The 17,221-nt window shown below is 57.8% G+C and overlaps 2 protein-coding genes across 3 annotated transcripts; one reads left to right on the top strand and one right to left on the bottom strand.

Moving 5' to 3' along the window:
* The first annotated feature begins 4,396 nt into the window (after window positions 1–4,396).
* On the top strand, window positions 4,397–13,408 carry Mfsd12 (major facilitator superfamily domain containing 12). 2 transcript variants are annotated; one of them, XM_004865835.4, is made up of 10 exons: window positions 4,397–4,859; window positions 8,022–8,232; window positions 9,672–9,816; window positions 9,895–10,077; window positions 10,390–10,482; window positions 10,574–10,666; window positions 11,641–11,811; window positions 11,891–11,985; window positions 12,858–12,989; window positions 13,090–13,408. In XM_004865835.4, exons 1-10 carry the CDS (start codon window positions 4,559–4,561, stop codon window positions 13,379–13,381), a joined length of 1,716 nt encoding a protein of 571 aa, XP_004865892.1. In that variant the 5' UTR covers window positions 4,397–4,558; the 3' UTR covers window positions 13,382–13,408. The 2 variants fall into 2 exon arrangements, with proteins under 2 accessions (XP_004865892.1, XP_004865894.1); XM_004865837.4 differs by having other exon boundaries at window positions 4,403–4,859; window positions 12,853–12,989.
* Window positions 13,409–13,491: 83 nt separating this feature from the next.
* Window positions 13,492–16,223, bottom strand: Tektip1 (tektin bundle interacting protein 1). Its single transcript, XM_087201421.1, has 3 exons — window positions 16,124–16,223; window positions 14,140–14,339; window positions 13,492–14,054 (listed from the first exon to the last, which is right to left on the bottom strand). Exons 1-3 carry the CDS (start codon window positions 16,204–16,206, stop codon window positions 13,492–13,494), a joined length of 846 nt encoding a protein of 281 aa, XP_087057547.1. The 5' UTR covers window positions 16,207–16,223.
* Between the last annotated feature and the right edge of the window lie 998 nt (window positions 16,224–17,221).

A 17,221-nucleotide genomic window follows, 5' to 3' on the forward strand; every position in this document is an offset into this window, starting at 1 on the left:
CTGGGACCAGAGCCTGTGAAATTTTTATTTTTTGGGGGGCCAGGGTAGTTCCACCTGTAACAAATAACAAATGCATACACAAAAGCACATATGTGTCTACATTTGTTCATGCGTGTGTGGTCCATAAAACATGTTCGAACATGTTTTACTCTTTATTACCCCACTGACTCCACTGTAAGCACTTGCCTGCCCTCTCCCCTGTTCCCTGAATTACTTTTCTTCTAAAAAGTGTGTTCCTACTTCAGTCATGCAGCTGAAGTAAGGGAGTTAGAAACCCCACAGTGAGTTAATTAGAAACCCCCACACGCTAGTGCCTGAACTTTAATCTTTTTCTCCCCAAGTTGAATTTTTAGGGTGATTAATTAACCAGCACCTAGCTTACCTTGTGGTTAAGAATGAAGGACAGGACATATCTTGTCTTGTGGTTAAATAACAAAGGACAGGACATGTTATCCTGTGTTCCTAACCATAAAGACAGGAATTTCCTGCTGGATCCCAAATATTGGATTTTAATCTAACTTGCAGTTTAATTCTGTACCCCTGTGCTTACTCAAAGATGAGATCATGACATTCTATTGTGTGGTTTTTTCCTTTAAAACTGGGCTCCCGGTTACTAGGTACCAAAAGGAGGTTACGAATGTGAGTTTGCCTTTTGGTCCCCGGCTACAAATGACTTTTAATCTGGACATTTTCATGGCGTGATTCTTTTTGCTGAAACAGCTACAACACATCTACAACCACATTCTTTGGGCTTGAGCTTGTGGTCCTCCTGCCTCAGCCTCCCAGAGTGCTGAGGTATGGGCATGTGCCACTTTGCCCAGCCTTTTCTTTTTTTTTTTAATATTATTTACTTTTGGTTTTTTGAGACAAGGTCTCACTGTGTAATCCAGGCTGGCCTTGAACTCACTAGGTAGCCCAGACTAGCCTCAAACTTGTGGGAATACTCCTGCCTCAGCCTCCCAAGTGCTGGGATCACAGGCCTGCACCAGATGACTGGCTGGTTTGATCTTGTCCAGGGCCACCCTACAGCCACTGTCAGATCTGAGAAAGTTTCTGAGGAGTCTTAGAACACCACCCCCAACACTGGGCCTGGACCAAACAGTGTCAAAGCAGGCCCCCATGCTCCAAGGCTGGACAGCAGCTACCAGGATATCTGATCCCCAGCCAAGGGAGGAGGGACGCACGCTTGGCGTCCAGTGTGGCTGGGACGCTCTGGGGACATCAAAAGTTGCTGGGATCTGTCTGGACTGCCTGTGCTTCCCTGAGGGCTGGACATACATCTCGCCTTCCTGGCTCCCTCCCTCTTCCAGGGGGATTTTTCTGATCTTCACCCCAAACTTATCCTGCCTCTCTTTCTTGGGCATGAGTCTCCTCTGCTAGTCTCCAGGCATTAGGGGAAGCTGTTCTCCCCAGCCCCAGGACATTTTATCGAAGGCTGTCTCCCCTCCCTGGGCTGAGATCAGGTGGCCTGGTGGCCTCCGTCCAGCCTCAGAGTGGGGTGCTGGGGTGTCAAAGGCCAAGGCTCGCTTGGACGCTCTAGGACCCAGGTCCAGAATGAAGAGGTGGGCGGAGGTGTCAGGAACTAAGGCTGAGATCTCAATCCTATTCAACCTAGCCTTTTTTCCTCATCCCAGTACTGGGGATGGAACCCAGGGCCTTCACACTGAGCTGCATCCCAGCCCTTTTTATTTTTCACTTTAAGACAGGGTCTCTTGAAGTTGCCCAGGCTCAGCTCAAACTTGCCATCCTCCTGCATCAGCCTCCCAGAGTGCTGGGATGACAGCCATGTGCCACCATGCTGATTAAGCCTACCTAGCTTCTTGGCCTGACGTCTCCAGCTCCAGAGGCTGAAAGAAGGCAATGGAAGGTTCTGCTCTGCCCCTAACCCCCCCGCCCAGGGTGAGCTTGTTCCTGGGTTCCCCACTGAGTCAGGGCCAGGAGATAATATCTGCCGCACCAGGCCAAGAGCCCAGCCAACCCCCACTTCTGCTGCTGGTGACCCCAAGAGGCTTCTGCAATGTTCTGGGGCTGCTGACTGATACAGGAGAGAAGAGCCCTCTGCAGGTCCTCTCAGTCAGGGTCGGGCCTCTGCCCCCAGGAAACAAGCGGGGTCCCAGCTCCTGGGCCTGTTGTGAAGTGAAGGGGGAACAATGAAATGAGAAACTTGGGCGAGCAGTTATTTCTCAAGGTCCAGAGGGCAGGCTGTCTGGCAGGCAGGAAAGAATTGAAGTGCTTATCTCTCCTCACCCCCTTATCTCCTCCTCCGAGGTCAGCTCTTATCTCTCCAGGTTACCGCTTTTTTTTTTTTTTAATTTAAGACCTTTATTAACAGGTATGTTACCTCTCTTCGGAGTCAAATCCCCTTTCCATCTGACTTTTTGCTTTAGACTCCTTTTTTTTTTTTTTTTTCCGTACTGGGGATCAAAGTCAGGACCTTGCGCTTACAAGGCAGGCGCCAGAACCACTGAGCTAAATCCCTGGCCCTAGACTCTTTTTTTTTTGAGGCAGGGTCTCACTATGCAGTTCAGGCTGGCCTTGAACTTGCTATGTAGCCTAGGCTGGCCTCAAACTTGTAGTGATCCTACTGCCTCAGCCCCTCGAGTGCTGGAATTGCAGGCCTCTGCCACCATGCCTGGCCCTTCCATCTGTTTTAAGCTCCTTTTTTTTTTGTATGGGGGATCACTCAGGACCTTGTACTTGCCAGGCAGGTGCGGTGCCACCAAGCTAAAACCTTGTCCCTAAACCCCATTTTATAGAAGTACATGCAGCCTGTGTAAGTGTCGGGGTCCTGGACTCCGGGTCCCCTGGTCTGCCTAGGCTTTGGGTTGAGAAGCTGGCCCTGCCTGTTCAGTTACCCAACTTCTGACTGCATTTCTGATCCTCTAATTGTTTTCTTCTGTGTGTGGTACTGAGGGTGAAACCCAGGGCCTTAGCACTGAGCGTCATCCCAAGCGTCATCCCAAGCCCTTTTTAATTTTTTATTTTGACACAAGATCTTCCTAAGCTGCTAAATTGCCAGAGTTGGGCTCAAACTCTGGATCCTCCCCCTCAGCCTCCCAGAGTGCTGGGAATTACAGGCATGTGCCACCATGTCCGGCTTCTGACTATATTTCTACCATTCAATCATCCAATAGATATTTTTTTTTTTCCTCCAGCACTGGGGTTTGAACCCAGGCCCTTTACACAGGGCCTTCACACAGCGCTATATCCCCAGCCTTGCCCTTGTTTAGTTTTTATTTTATTACTATCATTATTATTATATATTTTTGGTTTTTTGGGCAGGGTCTCACTATGTAGTTCAGGCTACGCTTGAACTCACTATGTATCCCAGACTGCCCTTGAATTCTTGGTGACCCTCCTGCCTCAGCCTCCTGAGTGCTGAGATTACAGGCATGTCACTCCTGCCATTTTTTTTTTTTTAAAACTTTGAGACAGGGTTTGACTAAATTCTAAATTGCCCAGGCTGGTCTAGAAACTTGAGATCTCTCTTCCCTCAGCCTTCCAGAATGTTGAGATTACGGGCCTGCACCATCACACTTGGCCAGTTCTATTACTTTAAAAGAAATAAATAAATAAAATAAAATCATACATTATACCCATTCTAGAGCTGGGAAGACTGAGACGCTAGAGCAGTTAAGGGACTTGTCCCAGGTGGGACAAGGAGAGGGTGAGGCTGGATCTGGACTAGATTGACAGTTTCAACATTCCACAGGCGGAGGCCTGGTGGCGGGCACCACCCCGCTCCTGGGCAGCCTTGCAGCCTGACCCATTCCCTGTAGGGTGGTGAGGCGGAGGAGCCGCACACCTTACCACCCTGACTCAACACCCAGAAACCGGGGGTGAGGTCACCTCAGCCACGTGGGGAGCTTGGCACCGCGTGGCTTGTTAAAAGCCCAGCTGGTTTTACAACGCGGAGCCCCATTATTATCCCTAATAGCTAATTAATTAGTGTTAATGCGTCCTCGCTGCGTCCCATTGGGTCTCCCTGGCAGGAAGTCAGCGGTCCCCGAGGCGGGCCCAGACTCTGCCCACACCCAACAGCCCCCCCACCCCCACCCCATCCTCCCCGGCAGGCATCAGACTTCCTCAAGCTACGGACGAGCTGGGATGACCGGGCTTGGAGACGGGAGTCTGGCTGGGCGGCCAGGGTGCCCATTTCTCTGTCTGACCCCCCCAGATCTGTGGGCAGTGTTGATGGACCCAACTCGGCCCCCGGTACCGCGAACCCCAGGGGCACTACCGGGTGCTAGGACCGCGCGGGCCCCCAGCGTGGAGCCCAGGGTATTCCTGAGACCTCGCCCTTCTTGTTGATGATTGGCTGCCGCGTCCTGGTGCTGGTTCCCATTGGTGGAGGCAACCGCCGCTCTCCGGGATTCTCCGCCGCCGGGCCGCCCCGCCCGGACCGCAAAGACCCGGCCTGCGGACTCCGCGGCCGCAAAGGAGGTCGCGAGCCTCACCGGGAGGACAGCGGCGCGCCGAACGAGCAGAGCGCGGCGCGGGTCCTGGGGCTCCCGACCGGGTCCCTCTGCGCCGGGCGGACGTCGCCACCGCTCGCGCCATGGGCCCGGGGCCCCCGGTGGCCGGGGCGGGGGCGTCCCCTCGGCCGCTGTCGCTGGCAGCGCGACTGAGCTACGCCGTGGGCCACTTCCTCAACGACCTGTGCGCGTCCATGTGGTTCACCTACCTGCTGCTCTACCTGCACTCGGTGCGCGCCTACAGCTCGCGCGGCGCCGGGCTGCTGCTGCTGCTGGGCCAGGTCGCCGACGGGCTGTGCACGCCGCTCGTGGGCTACGAGGCCGACCGCGCCGCCGGGGGGCGCTGCGCGCGCTACGGGCCACGCAAGGCCTGGCACCTGGCGGGTGAGGATGCACCAAGCCGGCGGCCCTCTGCCCTCCCGCACCCGAGCCTCCTCCATCCGTCGTGCCACCTCAGCCCCTCTATCTCCCCATCTGTGACCTGAGTTCTCCCTCTGTCGTCTTGTCCCTTGACCTGAGCCTCCTCCGTCTGCCTCCCTGCCTACCTGCTCTACAATCTGAGTCTCCCCTAAGCTGTCCCTTGGCCTCAACCTCTCCATCTGTCCAGCTGCCCAGTGCCCCGTAGCTGGCCAACCTGTGAATCTATCTTCATAACCACCCTGGGTCCCCTACTTGTGGCCCATGGCCCAGCCTCCCTGTCTGGCTACCTTGAGGCTATGAGTGACCTTCACGGGCCCTCTCCATCTTTCTGTCTGGTCCTGGGGCACCCTGACCCTCTCGGGGTGTAGTCTGACAGCCCAGAACCACCTCTGTCTGTCTGTCCCCCAGGGCAGCCCTGCCCATTTCTGCGTGTCTGGGGCACCCCGTGTTTTAGAGTCTTGGGGGTGCAGCCAGGAGGTAGGATTTGAGCTGGGTGGGCCTGGAGGGGTCCCTGTTTCCCCTTATATCCATTCTCAGTGGGACCTGTGGCTTCGGTGAAGGGTGACAGGGAGTGACGGGGATGGGCTGGGTCACTCTGTCCCTGGAGCCCTGATAAGGTGGCTTCAGGGCCTGGAGATTAGCCCACTGCTCCTACAGAAGCCACTGGCACATACTGGCGTCCCAGGCTCTCCAGGTATTTCGGGAGCAGGGCGGGGAACCCTGCTCACTCCTTGGGATTCCAGGCTGTACTTGTCTGGAAGCAGGGAGAGGTCACTTGGCTCTTCTTTGTCCTGGGGCAGTGTTTGGACACAGGCCGTCCTTCAGGAGCAATGTTTTTTGCAAGACACAGCAAATCGCCTGGCCACTCATGGCTGGCCTGCTCCGATCACAGTCTGGATTGTCAGGTTTCCAAGATCGGGGTGGGGAGGGGGTGTGGCTGGTTCCTGGGTCACTTGAGAGCGAATGGGGAAAGGGCTGAAAAGTGGACAGCAGCACTGACCCTTCAGTTTGGCTAATATCAGGGTCCCATGTGCAGCTGTAGAGCCCCACATACAACTCTGCTCCTGGTCACTGGGAAAATTTGGTGGTAAACAGGAGACGTTGGTTGCCAGGCAGGGTAGACAGGCAGGGGCTGTCATCTGGGCCAGGCTGCTCTAGATATGTCTGGTAGAGGGTTCTGCATGTGCTAAGACCCTGAGGTAGGATCTGTCTGTCTGGCCTGGTGCAGGGAAGCGGCCCGAGGCCCCTCATAGGTGACAGGCCCCAAAGAGACCCTGCAGAAGAGCTACATTTGCACACAACAGGGCTGGGGCAAGGCCTCGACCTGATATCCCCCTTCCTCTTCCTGCCTCAGGTGAGCACACAGGGAGACCAGTAAGAGGAAGCCAGCGTGGCCCATTGTGATGCCTGAGTTGGTGACGTGGCTTGATGCCCACTTCTGTATTTTACCCCCAAGTCTGGGTGGTGGAGATGGACTCTCCTTTCCTTAGCGACCCCCCCAGGATTCCCTGCCAATCCTGGAGGCTCCTCTGAGCCACACAGAGCCCCTGTGGACTGGGCCAGATCATGAGGGTGGGCTATAGAAGGAAGAGCACATATTAGCTTTGGGGTTTGTTTTATGGGGTTTTGAAGGGTGAGTAGGAGTTGGGGGAGCAGGTGTGCCTTCCAAGCAGTGGAAACAGAAACTGATGCTCAGAGAGGCAAAGCCGCTTGCCCAAGGTCCCCAGCCAGCCAGCCTGGCCTGGATAATAGTTAACAGGGCTGGACCACAGCAGGGTAGAATGTGGCCGGAGAGGCACATTTTCTTGACTAGAGTTCACAGTTCATGTTCTGCCCCCAGAATGGCCACCAGGGCCAGTTCTAGAGAATCTGGTGGTCCCGAAGAGCAGGGGTGGTCTGGTTTCACTTCCTGATCTCGGGGTGCAGAGGGCGGGGTGGGGATGAGGTCACCTCCAGAGGGAGGGAGGAAGTCCAGCTGCCGCTGGGGCTCCCGGCCTAAGCTCCAGGCCAGGGAGAGGGGTGAGCACTGGACATTGGACAGGGCATCCCCGCTCAGGGTCACCCAGCAGGCTGGATTCTGTCTCTTAGTGTGCCTCAGTTTCCTCATCTGGAAAATGGGCCAATAGCACATTGGGCTGTGGCCAGAGGCCCTGGTTCGGTTGCTAAGTGCCCAGATCCAGACAGGACTCAGAGAGCCCTTCACTCGCCCAGGGAGCCCGCTCTCTGGTGGGGAAGCAGGAGACAAGCAGACTAGACAAAGAAGTTTGGGGTGTGCTAAGGGCTTTGAAGAAGACAGCAGGGTCCAGGGCCAGAAGGGTCTGTGGGTGATGGGGGTAGACAGGAAAGGCTTCTTGAGGAGGTGATGTGGGAGCCAAAAGCCAGAGGTGGAAAGGAGCCAGCCTCGTTAATATGTGAGAGGAGAGCATGCTGGGAATGCACAGCCTTGCAAAGGCCCCGGGGCAGCATGAAGCCCAGAGCTGTGCAGGAATAGGGAAGAGCCCGTGTGGCTGGAGCAGAGGGGTGGGGAGAGAGGAGGGGAGTTGGGGAAGGGGCAGGCAGGTGGCAGGGACGACTTGGGCTTTGGGCCCAGGAAAGTGGGAGCTGTGGCAGGCTGGGGGCAGAGGAGGGACGGGCCCTCGTTTACCTTTGCCTTCGTTCCGAGGTTTTCCTTCTGAGTGTGGATGGAGGTATCTGGCGGAGTGTTCTCTGGAGTCTGTCCCCAGGAGCCTCCTCTCCCCTCTGAGCTCATGGGCCAGCGGGTCCACCCAGAACCCCATGGGAGCCCTGGCTGCTTGGCGACTCTCCTTGGTGCTGGGGCTGGAGAGGACAAGGCCTCCGTGGCTCTCTAGGGGACCCTGCAGTGGCGGCTGCAACCTACGGCTCTTCCAGCCTGTCCTGTGCCTCTGCCCGCTTGACCGTGGTGTGGAGGGCTTTGTCCTTTTCCAGTGTGATCTCAGCTCTCCTTGCCCTGGTCTCCCTCTTCGCCACAAGGGAGCTGGGGAGCCCTGAGCTGCAGAGTCCCCAGCCCCTCTCCGTGCCTCAGTTTCAGCCCCACCCGTCACACCCGGGGTGTCCAGGGCCAGGGTGGGAGCCCTGTGGTGTGACCTGCCCTGTCCCCGCCCACAGGTACCGTCTGCGTCCTGCTGTCCTTCCCCTTCATCTTCAGCCCGTGCCTGGGCTGTGGGGCGTCCACCCCCGAGTGGGCCGCGCTGCTGTACTACGGGCCCTTCATTGTGGTCTTCCAGTTCGGCTGGGCTGCCACCCAGATCGCTCACCTCAGTCTCATCCCGGAGCTGGTCACCAGTGACCACGAGAAGGTGGAGCTTACGGCGCTCAGGTACCCTGGGGAGGGTGGCGGGGCCGGGAGCCGGGCTAGGCCTGGCTGGGTGACGCTGGGGGGGAACACATGAAATGGTGTCTCAGCCAGCGGTCACCGCAGAGCATGTGAACTCCGAGAGAGCAGCTGGGAGCAACACTCGGGTCTCATCCCACTGTTCCCGTGGGTCAGGACTCGAGCCAGGGGCTCCTGCATGAAGGTCTGTGATTGAGGTGCTAGCCGGGGCTGGGGTCTGATGCAAGGCTTGGGGCCCCCATTCTGTGCTCATGTCCATGGTGATAGAATTTGTTTTCTGGCTTCTGTGGAACTCACAGCAGTTTGCTGTTTCTTTGGAGCCAGAAGGGGCATCTATGCCCTTAAAGAGGCCCTAGGCTCTCTTTTGAAGAATCACCTGATTAGGCCAGGCCCACCCTGGACAATCTGCTTTATTCTCTCAGTTTTGTAGAGCTGGGGGAGGAACCCAAGTCCTCGCACATGCTAGGCAAGTGCTCACCACTGAAGCGCACCCCTAGGCCCCAAAGCCAGGGTTTATATTGCATCTTCATGAAAGGCCCCCATCTCTGAATCAGCCTGTCTATCCCCAGCTCTGCCCATCCTGGCCTCCTGACAACCCTGCCTTTGAGTTCTCCATTGTGGCCCTGAGAAGTTCAGGCCCTGGGGACAGCACTGCTCAGTGCCCAGCGTCCCAAGAGCCTCAAGCTGATGCTGCTGGGCTGGGCTGAGGCCAAACACTGGCTTCTACATGGGTCCACTTTGCTCAGTGAATGCCACCTTCATATGAACTCTGGGATTGCCTGGTTCCCAACTTTCAGAAAGGGAAACAGGCCAGCCACGGTGGTGCATGCCTATCATCCCAGCACTCTTTAAGAGGCTGAGGCAGGAGGATCCCAGATTCAAGCCCACCCTGGGCAACTTTTTTTTTTTTTTTGGTACCGGGGATTGAACTCGGGTCCTTAGCTTGCGAGGCAGGTGGTGGAACCACTGAGCTAAATCCCTGGCCCTGGGCAACTTTGACTTAGTGAGATCCTGTCTCAAAATAAAAATAAAAAGGGCTGGGGGTGGCACTCAATTTTAAGGCCCTGGGTTCAGTCCGCAGGACTGCCAGAAACAAAACAAAACAGGAAACTAGTCGTCTCAGGTCAGTTTCCTTTCCAACCCCTTCCTGGATGGTTCTGAGCCGTGGAGCCCTTGCCCTGCCCTGCCCTGCCCTGGCCTGAAGGTTCTTGCACTCTGGTTTTTCAGTCTCGGGGTCTGTATGGGGCCTAGGGAGCAGGCAGGGGAGACTTAGGCAGCAGTTTCCCTGGGGCCACTCAGTGTGTCAGTGGCTGAAGGCACTCCCAGTCAGGGGTTCCCCAAAAGTGGCTCTTTGTTGGGAAGAAAGTGGCCAGGAAGTGGCTGCGTAGTGTCCCTGCTGTGCTAAGACCCCCCCAAACCCCCAGGTATGCTTTCACCGTGGTGGCCAACATCGCAGTCTATGGGGCCGCCTGGCTGCTTCTGCACCTGCAGGCCTCCTCCCACTCAGGGCCCACCGAGGACATCGCCGTGGGTGACCAGCTGGGTGTCCAAGATGTGCCCGTGTTCCGGGTGAGCTGGGGCCAGGCTGGCCAACCCAGGGTCCCCTGGGGCAGGGCAGCCACTGCTGACCCCCTGCTCTGTCCTCAGAACCTGTCCCTGGCAGTGGTAGGAGTGGGAGCTGTTTTCTCCTTGCTCTTTCACCTGGGCACCCGTGAGCGGCACCGGCCGAGGCGGGTGGAGGAACCAGACGAGCATAGTCCCCTGATCTCCTCAGCTACTGGGCCCCTGCTGCTCTGGAAACATTGGCTCCGGGAGCCAGCTTTCTATCAGGTATGTGTGTCGTGGGGGATGCACAAGGCTGCTGGGGACACTCACTCTCCAGCATGGCAGGAGGGCAGCAGATAGCTTCCGTTTTCCACACCTGTGCTGGGGCAGACATTACTAATTGGTCACCAATCACGTTTTGGGGCAGACGTTAATCCATTACTGATCGCCACTCAGAACAGACATTACTACTCAATCACTGATCACTACTCTCCTTCTTGCCTGGCCAGCTGGGCAGTCGCTACTAATGGATCAGCCCAGCTGCAAGAGCCATGGCCCAGCTGCCCCGTACCTGTCCCTCTCTTGATCTGTCCACAGGTAGGCATTTTATACATGACCACAAGGCTCATTGTGAACCTGTCCCAGACCTACATCGCCATGTACCTCACCTACTCCTTGCACCTGCCCAAGGTGAGCTGGACGAGACAGTGGAAAGGAGGTAGGCTGGTCCCTGGGCTGCTGAGCTGCATCTAAGCCCCCTGCCCTACCTATGTCCCAACAGAGGTTCATTGCGACCATCCCGTTGGTGATGTACCTCAGTGGCTTCTTCTCCTCCTTCCTCATGAAGCCCCTCAACAGGTCCATCGGGAGGAACGTGAGTGGCTGGGGAACTGGGGAGGCCTTGGACACATTGCCTGGGAGAAGCCAGGATCTGGGAGTCAAGAATCCTAGATTCTAACTGGGTGTGGTAATCTATACCTGGGAGGCTGAGGCAGGAGGATCTCAAGTTCAAGCCTGGGCAGCTTAGTGAATTAGTGAGACCCTGTCTCACAGTAATAATTAAAAAAAAAAAAAAAAAAGGCTGGGGATGGAACTCAGTGCAAAGGTCCTGGGATTAATCCCCAGTGCTACAAAAAGAAAAGAATCCAATATCCTGTCTTCTTAGCACCTGGTTTCTCAGCTGGGGGAGGGGGCAGAGCTTTAGAACTTTCTGGGCTGTTTTGAGCTAAGCACTTGGAACAAGGATCAGAATCCTTGGTTTTCTCTCATTTTAATGGACTTGCATTTGTTTTGTTTGTTTGTTTTGGGGTTTTTTTGTTTGTTTTTGTTTTTCGGTACCAAGCATGGAACTTGGAACCTTGCCCTTGCAGGGCAGGTGGCAGAACCACTGAGCTAAATCCCCGGCCCTATTTTTGGTATTTTTGAGACAGGGCCTCTGTCTAGCTTGGACTGGGATGTGGCCATAAAGAGCAACACATTTAATCGGGCGTGGTGGCACATGCCTGTCATCCCAGCACTCAGGGGGCTGAGGCAGGAGGGTTGCAGTGAGTCGGAGGCCAGCCTGAGCTACACAGTGAGTTCAAGGCCAGCCCGAACTGCATAGGGAGACCCTGTCTCAACACACAAAAGACAAAAAATAAGTAAGTCAATAAATAAAAGAGCCCTAAGTCTTAGCAGGACTTAGTTTTAGGACCTGAGTCTTAGCAGGGCCTCCTTGGGGGCTTTCCTGCTGAAGCCCCTCATTTGCTGAGGTCGGGGTGGAGGTGGCAGGCTGAGGCCCAGAGAGGCCCAGCGCCTGGCCTGGGGTGCCCAGCGGTGTGTGCTGAGGCCCCAGGCCTTCCCTTGCAGTTCACTTACTTCGCTGGGCTCCTGGTGGTCCTGGCCTTCGCCTCCTGGGTGACGCTGGCCGACAGGCTGGGCATGGCAGTGTATGCGGCAGCTGTGCTGCTAGGTGCGGGCTGCGCCACCATCCTGGTCACCTCACTGGCCATGACGGCCGACCTCATCGGTTCCCACTCGGTAAGGCTGCGATGGGACCCAGGGAGGCCGGGGACTGGGACTCGAGTCCTGGGCACTGACCCTGCCCTGTGTCCCCCAGCAAAGCGGAGCCTTCGTGTACGGTGCCATGAGCTTCTCGGACAAGGTGGCCAACGGGCTGGCCGTCATGGCTGTGCAGAGCCTGCACCCCTGCCCGTGAGTCTGTCCTCCCTTCCTTCTTTCCTTCCTGCCTTCCCTCGTCAGGTGGGCTCTGACCTGCTCTCTGCCAGGCAGTGTTGAAGGTGGGGGATACAGTCTTGGACAGAGGGATTCACAGGCAAGGGAGATCGTTACACTCCATAATTCAGTCAACAAACATGGAGCCTCTTGTGAGCTGGGTCCTGAGGACATGGTATGCAAATGCAAGAAGCAGAAGGACCACAGAACTCAGGGCCAGGAAACTCAAGGTTTCAGATGTGCATGGTTTTAGAGTTGGCTCCAGGACTGTCCTGGTACCTAACAGCAAAGCCAACCTGGTCCCCTGGCCTCATGGAGCTAAGGGCAGTGCCAGCCACGTCAATAATTGGAAACATGAGTGTTCAATGGAGACTGGTGGTGGGTGGTGGGAAGGGACAGCTTAGGGAGGGAGGACTGGCAGCGAGCTGGGAAGGGCTTCCCCAGGGGCCGGGAGGGAGTTGGGGAGGTCTAGGCCGGTGCAGAGGGCAGAGCCTGTGCAGAAGCCCTGGGGCAGGATGGAGCATGGTGCAGTGCAGGAGCAGCAAGGAGCCCATGTGGGTGGAACAGAGGGAGTGAGGGGTAGGTGGGGAGGAGGGGAGGGGACAGGCGGGTCGTGCAGGGCCCTGTGGGCTACAGGGAGGACTTAGGCATTGGCCCCAGGGAGGTGGGAGCCATGTAGGCTAAGAGAGGAGAGAGGACCTGACTCAGTGCTCATGGCGCCCTCTGGTGGCGACTTTGGGGAAGATGCTGTTGGGGACAAAGTGGGAGCCAAGGACCAGGAATTTGAAGGCTGAGCTGTTGGGTGTGTGTGGGGGGAGGTCACCCACGCCGCCCCTCTGTCCCCAGCTCAGAGCTGTGCTGCAAGGCCTGCATGGACTTCTACCACTGGGTCATGGTGGCTGTTACGGGCGGCGTGGGTGTGGCCGCCACCCTGGCGCTCTGCAGCCTGCTGGTCTGGCCCATCCGCCTTCGGAACCAGAACCGTGAGTCATGGGCCCCTCCCCAGGCACAAGGCCAGAGTGGCCACCGGGCTGGGCGGGCTGGGACCGGCCCTCCCTGACACCACCCACCCATCCTTTCCAGGAGGCCGGCCATGACCCAGTGGGCTCCGCAGCTGCACAGACGGAGGGACCATGTGCCTGGAGCCCAGTGCTGGGCTTGGGGATGGTCCCACTGGCCCCAGCTCTGGGGCTGCCCTCCGGGTGGGGTGGGCGGCCCTCTCTGGGGCAGGGCAGGGAGCGAGGTCCCGTGGGGGTGCAGGGCCCAGGGACAGCCTTGCCTGTGCCCTGGCTGGACTCAAGGCTGTGGGGCTGGGCCCGGCCACATGGGCAGCGGGGCTGCCCGGGACTCCGAGGTCCCCACTGGGAGTAAATAAAGAGGTGCCCACAGGGTGGGGACCCTACTCAGCTGCTCTGTGCCTGGGACTGGGTGGGGTCTGGGGAGTGAGGGCCACTGCCTGCCCAGCGTCTGCTGTCCTGGCTGTGGTCACCGGGGACTCCCTTGATGCCCGCCCACCCCGTGGCCCTGCTCTCTCCAGATCAGCCCTACGCAGCGTGGGGGTGCAGAAGCTGGAGGAAGAGGGGCGTTGGGCGGCTGGCAGGGACAGCACAGGCAGAGGCGGGTGGCGTGGACAGCATGAGCTTTATAAGAAGCTGTGGCCTGTGAGGACCCACGGGCGGTGGAGGGACAGTAGGGCTCCAGGTCCCAGTGCCGGGCGCTCTGGGTGGTGTAGCGTGGGCGCTGTGGCTGGGACAGGCCAGGCACATAGTCGGACGCCTGCCAGGGCCGCTCCATCCCGAACTGGTTCCTGTTGACCACTGCGGGGAAGGACCCGGTCACCGTGCATCCCCGGCGTCCTGGCCCCTGCTGGGCAAGGGCTCCCTGCTCCCCCAACCCCTGCCTGTCCTGTTTGCCTTCCTCACCAAATTCCTTGTCCCGGATGGGCCTGTTCCTCCACGGCACACTCCCCCACTGAGTGCCGGGACTCAGGTACGGGGCGGGCATGGTCGGGTCATGCCAGGCTGTGTCCCAAAGGTGCTGGGTGTAGGCTGTGGGGTGGGAGAACGGGGCTTAGTGGCTTCGCCCCTCGCCAGGCTGGCTGGGGCTTGGTGGCAGGGTGGGCCGTGAACTCACCCAGGGGCAAGCGGTGCTCGCGGTGGCTGTAGCATCCCTGCCAGCAGGCGTGGGCCTCGCGGCAGTGGCCATCCAGGGTGCTCAGGCCCGTGTACCATAGCTGGCCGGCTGCGTCATGCCCCATGGGCGTGTACTTCCACCGTGTTGCCTGCTTGATGACCGGCGCCCAGCGGGGTCCCTCCAGGGACAGGTAGTCATTGCTGGGGGCCAGGGACGGGCTGAATGTGGCTGTCCCTGGGCCTCCTGGCCTCAGCTTGGGCATCTCAAGAATGGGCACATTGGTCCCTTTGCAAAGTCCCACTTGGCCCTGAGCCCCCGGCTTGGGATGCCTCTGGGGCTCCCTCTGCACAGGGCCCCTCTGCCCAGCATCCCTGACCCTCAGGAACCTTTTGCCTTTAAGCTCCTCCTACCCAAGGAAGAGAGGGGGAGGGGAAGACGAAGGTGGTGGCCACTTCTGGATACATTTAAAAGTCTTTGTCTCGCCATATGTGGTGGCCCATGCCTATCATCCCAGCAATCCCAGAGGCTGAGGCAGGAGGATCACAAGTTCACACCCAGCCTGGGCAACTTAGTGACTTAGGGATACCCTGTCCCAAAAAAGACTGGGGATGGAGCACAGTGTGAAGGCCCTGGGTCAACCTCAGTACCACAAAAACAAAACAAAACAGAAGTCCCTGTCTCTTCCGCCAGATCTGCAGTTCCCTTCTTCCCAGAAACCCCTCTGATCGAGGAGGTGTAGCAAGAGGATGTGACTCAGCCTGGGGCTGAACAGGTGGCCCAGGGAGGACGAAATCGTCTCAGATCAAATGTGAAATGGTGTGACTGCCTGAAGAGTGCCACCCAGGTGGCCTCAGAGGCAGAAAGCCTCTTAGGCTGAGGGCCCCGGAGGCCTCCCCTGAAGCAGTGCCCACAGCATGTGCAAAGGCCCTGAGGCAGTGCATGCCAAGAGGAAGGGAACAGGAAAGACCAGAGCTGCCATACTGAGGGGGGAAGTGGAAAGATGCTCCTGATGTGAAAAACCACACTTCAGTGGGGTTATTCAGATAACAGCTCGGCCCGTAATCCCAGGTACTCAGGAGGCGGAGGCAGAAGGATCAAAAGTATGAGGCCAGCCCGGATAATTTAGTGAGCCGGTCTCCAAAAAATGAAACCCTGAAAACTAAAACAGTGTTGGGGTGTGGCCGAGCGGTAGAGCGCAGACATGCAGGAGACCCTGGATTCCAACCTCAGAAAGGCAAAGTGAACAAAAACCCCTTGGGCTGGGGATTTAGCTCAGTGGTGCCGCCACCTGCCTCACAAGGAAAAGTCCTGAGTTCGATCCCGGTACCAAAAAAAACAACACCCCAAAACGGACCAGGGATTTGGCTTGGTGGTTCTGCCACCTGCCTCGCAAGTGCAAGGTCCTGAGTTTGATTCCTGATACCAAAAATACCCCAACAAACAAAACAAAAGCAAACAGTCCAGAGTAATGGAGCATGGAGGGACTTTGTCTGGACCCTGCACCGGCTGCTGCTCTCCAGATCCTGTCCCTTCTAGAAGCAGACAGGGAGCGCACCATCTGCTGCACGGAGCTGGAGGCTCTGTCACAGTCACACCTGCCTCAACTTACCCTTTCTTTCCTTGGAGATGGAGAAGCCCCCATGGTGCTGTTTGTTGAGGTGCTGGTGCTGGAGCCCAGGGTTATGGTGAGTTACGTCCCCAGCCCTTTGGATTTTCTGTTTTGAGACAGGGTCTCCTAAGTTGCCGAGGGCGGGCTCCAGCAGGTGTTTCATTTGCTGAGTGTCTCGAAGTCCCTGACCACTAAGGGCTGAGCCCTGTGTCCACATCCACCACCAACAGCCCGGGGGCCACTGAGCTGCGCTGCAGGGGCACAGGATCTGGGGGAGCCTGGGCAGTGGGGAGGAAGCAGGACATGCCAGACGCATCCCTGTCACACCTGACTCGGGGTGGGCCAGGGTCCCTGCAGGTGAGGGACGGGGGTCACCTGTACAGCGGGCTGGGGAAGTCCACTTCCAAGGTGCCAGAGGGGACATAGGTGCCGGCAGCCTCCTGCTGCAGGGTCTGCATGGCTGCCTCTGTGTGCCCAGAAGCTCTGCCCAAGGCCTCTGGGGCCATTGTTGACATTGACACAGGCCACCACCCTGGTGTCCTGGCAACAGCAGTGGGCTCCGGTGGTGGCAGGGGTGGCAGTGAGCCACTCCGGCGTCTCACAGCTGTCTGTGACCTGTGTGGGTGGCAGGGTCAGAGGCACCAAGCCTGCTCCAATGTGAGCTCTATGCCCGTCGCCTGGGCTCAGCCCTCAAGGTTCCTGGGCTGTCCCCAGCCCTACATGGGGCTCCTGAGCGTCCCTGGCTTCATCCTCCCGGGGCCTGGGAACCTGTGACCCGCACACTGCTCCTCCTCATCCTGTCCCATCCTTCATCTCTGTTTCCAAAATGTGTCCAGAGGGGGCAAGGTCGGTCTGTGAGCGCTCGACACCGGGGAGGTGGGACACACAGCTGGGCCCCCTTGTTGGAACATTACTCAGCCAGGAAGAGAGGCTGTGACACTCGTCACTGTATGGAGGGACCATGGAGACACTGCTCAGAGAGATGCCAGATGCGAAGGGCACACGGCGTGGGCCCCACGGACAGGAAACGCTCAGGACAGGATGTGGTGTTGGGACCTCCTGCAATTCCCGGAGATGGCTGTGACAGTGAGGGCTGCTGGCTGGTTCACTTCATGGCACTGTGTCGTGTTTATTTCTCCACAATAAAAAATGTAAACAAAACCAAACCCAATGAACATCGAGAATCAACCTGCCCTTTGCCACCTCCCACCAGATCCAGGCCTGGGTCACATCCCTGCCACTAGGACTCCTGCCCGGTCTCTGCCTCGCCAGCCCTGTCCAGTCTGCACACAGCCGCCACTGCCCTCACCCACCTCAGCACACCCAGGCCCCCTTGCCTCCTGTCCCCTCCACCCACCCCTGCTGCCTCTGCTCCAGCCACACTGCTGGGCAGTCCTGCCCCAGGGCCTTTGCACAGCTGCCTGCTGCATCCTTGTGTGTGTCTTGGATTGAGCCGTCCTCGTCCTCTTTGTC

Source organism: Heterocephalus glaber, unplaced genomic scaffold (assembly GCF_053883595.1).
Source record: "Heterocephalus glaber isolate CG9 unplaced genomic scaffold, H.glaber_assembly_v1.0 deba00001760, whole genome shotgun sequence".
Taxonomy (NCBI): Eukaryota; Metazoa; Chordata; class Mammalia; order Rodentia; family Bathyergidae; genus Heterocephalus; species Heterocephalus glaber.